The 9,877-nt window shown below is 44.0% G+C and overlaps 1 protein-coding gene across 3 annotated transcripts in view; it reads left to right on the forward strand.

Annotated features, from left to right (window-relative positions):
- Nucleotides 1–9,877, forward strand: part of Gna13 (G protein subunit alpha 13) — a 39,064-nt gene that overhangs the window by 7,590 nt on the left and 21,597 nt on the right. Inside the window, exon 3 of one of the 3 annotated variants that reach the window (XM_029545929.1) lies at nucleotides 3,127–4,060. The exons of the other annotated variants lie outside the window; for them this stretch is intronic. Coding sequence (XP_029401789.1) covers nucleotides 3,127–3,288 — 162 coding nt within the window. The 3' untranslated portion in view covers nucleotides 3,289–4,060. Of the gene's footprint in view, nucleotides 1–3,126; nucleotides 4,061–9,877 lie in introns of those variants that run through there. 3 annotated transcript variants of the gene reach the window in all.

The raw sequence follows: 9,877 nt of genomic DNA on the forward strand, positions 1-9,877 counted from the left end.
AGAGGGTACTACGCTGCTGTAACCCTAGGGGATGCTTTAGAGGGTACTACGCTGCTGTAACCCTAGGGGATGCTTTAGAGGGTACTACGCTGCTGCCCTTTCTATCACCTTTGAGGGCAGAGTTTCTGGTAAGGAATTGGTGCTGCTGGTAACAGGTTTATTAAATAAGAAAGTGATTGAGCAGGGCCGCAGTCTCATGAGGGTGTTAGTTTCAGAATTCTCCTTGGTGTGTGGAGCTGTTCCAGGGCAAGCATTTGTGAGCTCACTTTAAAGAGAACAGAAGCCTGAGCACTTCTGGAAACATCACTGCAGACTGGTGCCTGGCTGGGTCTGTTTCTCAGCTTGGCTCTAAGGACTACCAGGACAGGCCGTTTTCACCAAGTTCTTTGATATGCTTCTTCTCGTGTAAGGCTATCACTGGCTCAGACTGTGTGTGTGTGAGCACCCAGATTATTTTTCAGTCAGAAATGACCTAATTTTTAAAAGTCCTATTTCCGCACACTTGCAGTCTCATTTGTTTATTTCCTTGCTTGAGCATACTTAGTTCTTCGCTCTAGCCTCATGATGCCGTCTGTCTTTGTCTGTACGTAAGCCTATCTTTGTTACCCAGATGTCTCTTTTCATAAGGATTTGTCACAGCACAGGAGCAGAGCAGTTATTCCAGTGGGCCGATAGGGATCTAAGAAATAGTTTGAGAACTGAACTTTTGTGGACTTGGCTAAAGTTGGTAATGTATCATAGTGAGGGTAGTTAATCTTCACATTTAATTGCTCTTTTATAAAATGCATCCAAGTTTTTGTTGGTTTGGGGTACCCCAGACTGGTTTTGATCTTGTGACCCTCTCGCTCAGGCTTCTGAGTGCAGGGAGTACAGGTTCTTTACACCATGCCCACGTCACAGGTTTTTGAATCAGTGAGGTGGGGGAGCTTTCTCATCCTTACTGTGTCTGTAATGGACATAGATCCCTTGGGTAAAATCTCTGTTGATTTATTTCACCTGTGTACTCGCTGATGCTTTTCTTTCTCTTACTAGTTAACAAGCTGACGACTTTCAAAGTCTGACCGTTTTTACATAGGTGTTAATGTGATCCCTTGATGTTTGACATGGTTTCTGGCTGGTGGGTTAAAAGTAGAACAAGGAATCTGGTCAACCAGTCTTGCCTGGCTGTCAGTCTCTGTGAGCTAAGGCAAGCCCCTCAGCCTCTGATTTGGTTTCAGTGACTATAAAATACAGACGACTATGGGATCTGTTATCTAATGTGAGGATGACATGGGATGAGCCATGTAAGACCTTAGCATGATGATGCCTGGCGGTTTTAACAGTATTATTATTAGTTATTCCCATTCCTTATAGCCCACGTGCACGTAAGTAGCTATCAGAAGAAGCACAGTAAGCTTTGATTGGCTTTTACTCTTCTGAACTTGATTGCTAATGTAACAGTGCTGGATTGTGAGTCGGTGGAATGTGTGACTGATCTTGGGTGTCTCCAGGAGGATCTCAGCTCCAGAAGGACTGGGGCGATCGCTGATACACTGATTCTTGCTTGATTCTCAGATAGAAATATCTGTGTGCCTGTGTGAGTGCATGCACAAATAGTGTTCACCACATGCGCTCAGGTGCCCACAGACATCAGAAGAGGGCATTGGATCCCCTCTCAATAGAACTCAGGTTCTAGGCAGTTGTGAACTTACTGTTGAATGCATATTTGTGAATTGTTTTAAAAATAAATTCTTTAATCCTAAAGAAAGCAAATATAATTCAGGTTGAATATCCCTTGTCTGAAATTCTTGGGATCAGACACATTTTGGGTTTCAGATTTTTCCATCTTTTCAAATATTTACAAACAAATAGTAAGGGATGAAACCCAAGCCTGCAGGTGAACTTCACCTTTATGAAGTATGTATACTTCATACACACTTTGTGTGTAGCCTGAAGGCAACTATATAGCTTTTCAGGTGTGCCTGGGTTTTGACTGAGACTTGTCACATGATGCCAGGCGTGGAATTTCCCACTTGCATCAGCCTGTCAGTGCTTCAGAAGTTTGTATTTTGGAGATTTTAGATTTCAGATACCCTACCGGCATTGAAAACAAAAGTGACGTAGATACTAAAGTGTTCTATAGCTAGCTGCTGGGGCTGACTCGCTGTGGAGTTTCTAGCCGACCGGAGTTAAGTAGTTAAGCTCTAGCCGTGTAGGGAGAAGGGTTCGAATCCCAGTGCCCTGCAGAAATGTGCTGAGGTAGACTTCCACAGGTGCAGGTGCCTTGCTTGCCAGCCCACTGAGTGCTCACTCCCGTCCCTCGTCTGTTGTCTCTGTCCCCTCCATGGCCCTTCCACATGCACACAAGCCTACCCTTCCTGCTCTGCCATTTCTCTACCTGTGAGTGAGTTCCCAGGTTACAGAGGCAAATTAGCCTTCAATTCCTAAGTTAAAAAAAAAAAAAAATCCTTACATTCTTATTTTTTCAATGCTTAGTGTTAAAATTGGTTTTATGTTCGTGTTTGTAGGATAGACTTATTAGCATTTTATACAAAGATAACTTTTTTACCCACCCCCCCAAAGATAACTTTTAAAAACCCCATTAGTTTAATTGAGAATTTCTACTTGTTCTTGATAAAGAAAAACAGATTTCACATTTGTTCTCTCTAAACAAAAAAAAGAAAGAAAAAAAGAAAATAGTCCTTGGTTGTAGTTTTTTTTTTTTAAAAAGATTTATTTATTTTATGTATATATGAGTACACTGACTTCAGACACACCAGAAGAGGGCATCCAATCCCATTACAAATGGTTCTGAGCCATCATACGGTGGCTGGGAATTGAACTCAGGACCTCTGGAAGAGCAGTCAGTGTTCTTAACCACTGAGCTATCTCTCCAGCTCCCTTGATTGTAGTATTTAAAAACAGTATTAATAAACAAGATTTCTATCCTGCCTTGACATCCCCAAAGGTTTTTGGGATCCTTGAGCCAGAGCAATTATATTTAGTTTGTAATTATATTTAGTTAGAACAATTTTTTTTTAAGAAGAAAAAGAGCTGAAATGAATATTTGGAGTAGGGCACTTTTCATTTGTAATCCTGGGATAACGAGTGTCTTGCTTGCCTGTGTTTGTGCCCAACTACATGCAGTGCACATGGAGGTCAAAATGGGGTGTCGGCTCCCTTAGGATAGGAGTTCTGGATGATTGGTCGCCATGTGGGTGCCGGGAATTGAACCTAGGAGAGCAGCCAGTGCTTTTATCCGCCGAGCCATCTCTCCAGCCCCAACCAACTAAAGCTTTACTCCTGTGAATTCTTCCATCTCTTCCTCCCAGCTCTCTGTTCTCAGGTAAGGCCTAGTGTACCTCAGGCTGACCTTGAACTATGCAGCCAAGGATGTTCTTGAGCAAACCCTGACTCCGCATGAGTGATGGGAAGATAGACATGCGCCGCCACACCTGGATAGGGATTTAGTTGTTTATTCATTCCTGTAGGGAGGGGGGTTCCCTGACTATGTGTCTGTGTAGCATGTGCTTGCCTGGTGCTCTGAGGCCAGAATAGGGAGGGACTAGGATCTCCTGAGTTACAGACGCTTGTGAGCCAACTTGTGTTGCTGGGCTCTTCAACCCTGGGCTCTTCTGGAATGATGACCATCACTCCAGCCCTCTGTTGTTTGTTTGTTAGATATTTATTGCAATGCTAGGGATTCGAGAACAATAGATGAAATGCTATTGTCTGAGCTACATCCCTAGTGCTCTTTGGTTTGTTTGTTTGTTTGGCTTCTTGAGAGAGGGTCTGACTGTAGCTCAGCCTGGCCTAGAATTTGTATATCTCATCTACTGTGCCTAGTTCTGTTTTTTACTGTTTTGAGTTGAGACAGACTCGCATTACATTTACTTTGAGACAGGGTCTTACTCTATAATGGAGCTCACTAAGTAGCCCAGGTTGGCCTCAGATTCACAGCTATCCTCCCACCTCAGTCTCCCCAGAGTTGGGTTACAGGTGTGCAAGTCACCCACCACATGTGACACTAAATTTGAGTGGCATGTGATGAAACACCAGGACCAAAAGCAAGTTGGTAAGGGAAGAATTTATTTGGCTTTCCCTTCCACATCACTGTTCATCATTGAAGTCAGGACAGGAACTCAGCCAAGGCAGGAGTTGATGAAGAGGCCATGGAGGGTGCTACTTACTGGGTCACTTAACTCCTCATGGCTTGCCCAGGGCCGACACCGCTCACATTGAGCAAGGCCCTCCCTCCACGGTCACTAAGGGAATGCTCTACACGCTTGCCTGCAGCCTGATCCTAGGAGGAATTTTCTCAGTTGAGGTTCCTTCCTCTCAGATGACTTTAGCTTGTGCTCTGCTGACAGAAAACTACCCAGCTCACTACCCAGTTTGGAAGTTGACATTACAGGCCAGACAGTGGTGTGTACGCCTTTAATCCCAGCACTCAGGAGGCAGAGGCAGGCAGCTCTCTGAGTTCAGGGCCAGCCTGGTCTGCAGAGCTAGTTCTAGGACAATCAGGTTTACAAAGAAACCCTGTCTCTAAAAAACAAAAAAATAAAAAACTAAAATGATATTACAATGTAGAGAACCAAAGTTCCCCGTCCCTGCTGTACAGTATTTGCACTTAATCTGACTTAAAAGTTTGTTTTATAGCGATTAAATTTTATAGAATTACCCTGTTTATATCTATTATTTTTTACATCGTGGCCATGTTTTATTAAATATATAAACATTGAGTTGTATGTCTGATCTTTTATATGTGGTGTGTGTGTGCAAGTATTAGTATGGAGTTATTCCTTTAAAATTGTCTAGTTTCTTATAATCTGTTTCTTAATCTTTCCTCTAATGTGGAAATAAAAAGCAAATGTAAAAAGATGCTGGAGGTGGGAAAGCCCTAGTAACAGAAGAGCAAGGTGCAGGCTCGCCTCAGGAAGGTTCACAGCAGTTCACATCAAGTGCCCTAGCACACCCATTGATGAGGAGGCAGGTATCTGTTTGAAGGCTTGTTTGCTAGAGGACCACAATGCAAATAATCTCTGCATTAGTCACAGATGGTAATTGGAGGACCTTGGGCAAGACCCAGAAGCTGTTGTGTGGAGCACCCTGCTCCTGGGCTGGCCCTGGGTCCAGCAGGTGAGCAGTGAGCTGCAGAAGGAACAGTGCCTCGGGTGGGAGAGACACTGAGAGGAGACTGACCCTAGGTCTGGAGCCCAGGGAGAGTGCAGGGCTAGAGGGAGACATTAGTGAGCTTTTGTTTGCAGTGTAAGGGTGTAAAACAGAGGGCTGCTCATAGTAGAGTCTTAAGGAACCTTAGCATCTTTTAGGAATGTTAGAGGCAGAAATCTCTCTACAAAGGAGAAGTGCTCTGGAGTGTACTGGCATAACACTTGGGAGACTGAGGCAGGAGGATAGTGAGTTTGAAGTCACCTAGTTGCATAGTAATACCATTTCTGAAAAAATAAATATATATTGTTTATTCATGTATCTATTCAAGAGAACAAGTGCTGCAAGGACTTGGGAAAGTGCTCTGAGCCTTCCTTCAGTGCTGTGTTGGCAGGAGCTGGCAGCAGGCAGGTGACACGGGGAAGGAGGGAGGGGCCAGACTGGAAGTGCCTGAGGAGGGTTGAGGTGAGGAAGTGGAGCAGATTCACTTGAAGTCAGGCTGACTTCTCATTTCCCTTTGCAGCACTTTCAGCCACCTGCCTTAGCGAAGTGTGGCTTTCCAGACCTTCTTACCGTTTAAACACTGTGCTTGTATCCCCCAGTGTCTTTGAGTAGCACTCACAAGGGAGGTCCATGAGTTAGTGGCTTAGGTAAGGTTAGATGATAGACTGCTTACCTAGAACGCCCAAAGCCTAGGGGTTGATTCGCAGCATCACATAAACGGTGCGTGGTGGTACCACACTAATCCTAGCACTTAGGAGGTGGAGGCAGGAAGTCAGTTCTTTTCCTCAGTGATGCCACAAGTTCAAGGCCAGCTTGGGATACATGAGAGAACTCTGTCTCAAATTAATTATTATGTAAATAAATACACAAGAGTTTTTCATTTTGTTCAGCTGTTCCTTCATATCCTCAGGGGTCTGGCAACCAGCCCCTGGGATAACAGAATCTCAGTGTGCAGTCTCTGGTATAAAATGGTCTAATATTTGCATATAACCTAAGCACAACCTGCCATGTGCTTTAAATTACCTCTGGCGGACTCATACTGCCTCTTACCATGTAAGACCGTAAGTAGCCATTGCGCTGTATTGTTTCGGAAACAATGACAAGAGAAGAGGCGTCTGTTCAGTGCAGATGGATTTCTTTCTTTGCTGAGTAGCCTAGGCTAGCCTCTAATTTGCCGTCCTCTGTGTGCTGCCGTGCCTGGCTCCAGATAGAAACCTTCTTCCTGGTGTTTCCAGACTGAGGTTGTGGAACCTGTGGATACAGACTGTACTTAAGTGATCACTTTCCAACTAGTGATTTGAGAGTAGGGATGTGCCCTTCAGGTCTTCATTAAGCACGCATTGAAGTCTTGCCATATGTAGCATGCTCCGGCCCTGACGAGACCATAGGAGAGTGCGTTGCTGATTTGCCTTCCTGAGGGCTGTCATGTGGAGAGAGAGGAGAGCAGCAGGGCTTCAGGTGACAATGCTGTTCCTCGCTGTGCTGTCTGCCGTGTTCCCTGGCTGAGAGGACCTCAGAGAAGGCAGGTAGTTCACAATTCAGACCCTAGGCAGTAGGGCCCCATAGCCGTGCCTATTCCTCAGTCCCTGCTTTTCCGCCTCTCTTGCTAACAGAGTAAATCAGATCACAACCTAGAGACCAGAACTGCTGTGTGTGATACAGTCTGAGATGAGGTGCATGTCGACAGTATTTGAAATAGTCTCAGGTCACCTCGCTGTGCTGTCTGATAGGATGTAGGGTCGAGACGAAGAGACTGGGTGGAACTTCACTGTTGGCAAGAGAGCTTAGGAATATGGAGTCAACGCTAAACCGGGACTAAAGCCATCTGGATTTTCCTGTCACCTGTTTCCCATTTATTAGTTAATGGTAATGACTATGCAGTGTTTGAGTTTGAGGGTTTGTAGTATATCATGGTAGAGCCAGGCCTCCATCTGCTGCAAGGCCATAGGAGCTGTGGGGGACAGTGCTCTCTGGAGACTGCGGGCGACTGAACCGGGGAAGGTATGCCAGAACGCTGCCTGTTTTCTCTTAGCTCCCTTTCTTCCTGCCTGCCTGAAGTTGAGGTCATTAATTTTTGAAAAATGAAAGAAAAAAAAAGAAAAGAAAAACGAATGTACTACTGAAGTCTTCTAGTGGCAAAGCCCAACTAGACACTCATTTTCTTTTTTAAAATTCTCTCTCATCCTCTCCTCTCCCTTCCCCCTCCCCTCCCCCTCCCTCTCCCCGTGGTGTGTAAGAGGATGTGAGCGTATGTATGCATGTGTAGGGACATGTGGTGGTCCTAGGACAGTTGTCCTACATGTGGGCTTGGGCTTTGCACAGCACATGCTTTTACCCACTGGGTGTTGTGTTTTCTGCTACTGGCCAGAACTAACGCAGGGGAAGGAAAGGTTTATTTTAGCATACAGGTTATAGGCTGTCACTGAGGGAAGCTAAGGCGGGAACCTGGAGGCAGGGCTGAGTGGAGCACAGGCCATGGAGCGTGGGCTCCTTACTGCCTGCTCCCTGTGCCGTGCTTCTCTTACACCACCCAGCACCCCTGTCCAGGGGAGGCGCTGCTGCACAGAGAGAGGATTGGGCCCTCCTACATGTTAATTAATTGTTCCGCGCATGCTCTCCTGCGTGCCATCTGATGGAGGCACTTGTTGGGATTCTGTATAGTTGGCTCTTTTCAAAGCCATATTTAACACTGAAGCATTTTTCAAAGCTCAGTATCCTAACCTTTATTGTATTAAATGTATTATGTGAAAACTGAAGAGTAGGAAAATTAACTTTTTAGAGGGAATGGCTTGAATTTCAGTTTTTATTTGTGTGCCCCTGAATGTACACATGGTACATCATGTGTGTGCCCAAAGAGGCTAGAACAGGGAATGAGCACCCCTGGGAACGGAGTCACAGGGAGCTGCTTTGGTGTGGTTGCTGGGACCTGAACCTAGATCCATGGGAAATGAGACTGGTCCTCTGGAAGAAATTTTAAATTCTGAGCCATCCGTGTTCCCCAGAGGGGCGGGGCGCACAGTGATGCTCTGTGCCACTGGCTGGGATGTTTCTGTTGACATTTTGGTTATCTTCCTCCGGAATTTGAATCCACGTTGGGTATTGAGATAAACTCTTTTGTACTCTCTGTCCAGCTTCATATCCTGCTCTATTATGGTTGCAACATAAGCGTTTCCTGGCGTGATTTTTCTCAGTACCAGCAGAGTCTTTAGAAATGGGTGTGCACTTTTTACTTAAGCCAGAGAGTCTTAGGAAGCAAAAGTAGTGCTTCTAACAATACCATGTGAGATAAGTCTTACCACATTGCTGTCCTGTTGGTCAGAGCTAGCCCACTTCTGCAGTATAAAAATCCTTCCTGTGTGACGTTTTATTTTCATGCGAGGTGGACTTGAGCATCTTTGTAGGATGCATGTGCACTTCAGAGTGCTTAGGAGAGGTATGGCTGCATCAGGAAAAAGACATCTTAATAGCATACAGTAGGTTTGTGACTTTAGTAGGAGAATTACCATTTAGTAGATAAGTTACATCGTTAAGATTACTAGCCACTTTTATCTGGTGATAAATGGACAACACGTGACATAAAGAAGCATTTACTGACAGAGTGGCAAGTCAGAGGCAGCCTGCAGAATAAAGTCAGTGCTGTACCTCCTTCCACGGGTGTCTTGTCTGCTTACAGTGTGAGCCTGTGGCTGACAGTGTGACCTGTTGCTGACAGTGTGAGCCTGTTGCTGACAGTGTGAGCCTGTTGCTGACAGTGTGAGCCTGTTGCCTACAGTGTAAGCTATTACAGTTTCCATGGTAGAAGAACTGGACTGAGCTGAGCTTTCAGGAAGCAAAAGATAGTATTCTTTAGGAAAATTTTGTTGTGATTATTATAAACTATCTTAGGTTGATTTAGAAAGATTTACTTTGAAAAATAACTTTCAAATAATGAGGGCTAATATAACTGACTAATTCTGCCTCTAAGAATTGTTAACTGTGACATAGAAAATACTAGTAAGAAATTTGAAATTTTATTAACTTAGAGTATAGTTGGTTTTAGAATGTTGACAGAACAATAAAAAACACAGTTTCTTTTGCTATCAGTAAATATTGTTATGCTTCTTGTGAACCAAACCAAGCCAAAAACAAACAAATAAAAAAAAACCAGCATGTGAGTGCTTTGCTTCTGCATTTTTTTACAAAGATGACAGTCAATTGAAAATGGTACTGTATGTATCACATCAAATCCTTTTTTTCCCCAGAGAAAAGTGAAATAATGAAAGATTTTAAAATAAAAAACCAAAAGCAATCTCTAAGATAAGAATCGATAAAAGTCCCTTGGCAAGATAAGCAGAAATGGAACAGTCTGGGATCGAAGTGTCTTCCAGTGCACCTGTCTCCTCCATTTGAGTCAGGGTCTTGCTCTGTAGCCCGCACTATACCCATTCTGTGGCCCAAGCTACATTCATTCTATAGCCCAGACTGGCCTTCAACCTAGAATCCTCCTGCCTCACCTGCCTATGTCACTAGGCCCTACAAAGGGAAAATTGATTGATTGATTGATTACACACCTATGCTACCAGACCCTGCAAAGTGAATATTGAATGGATGGAAGGGTTTTTGTTTTTTTTTTTAAATTTTTTTATTTTTAAGCAAAAGACTTTTAGGTGATAGTGGTAGTAACTAAAAGATCTTCAGTAAATAAAAATGTGATCTTTTAAAAAAAAATTTTTTTTTTTTTTTTTTT

Source organism: Mus pahari, chromosome 14 (genome assembly GCF_900095145.1).
Source record: "Mus pahari chromosome 14, PAHARI_EIJ_v1.1, whole genome shotgun sequence".
In the NCBI taxonomy this organism is placed as follows: Eukaryota; Metazoa; Chordata; class Mammalia; order Rodentia; family Muridae; genus Mus; species Mus pahari.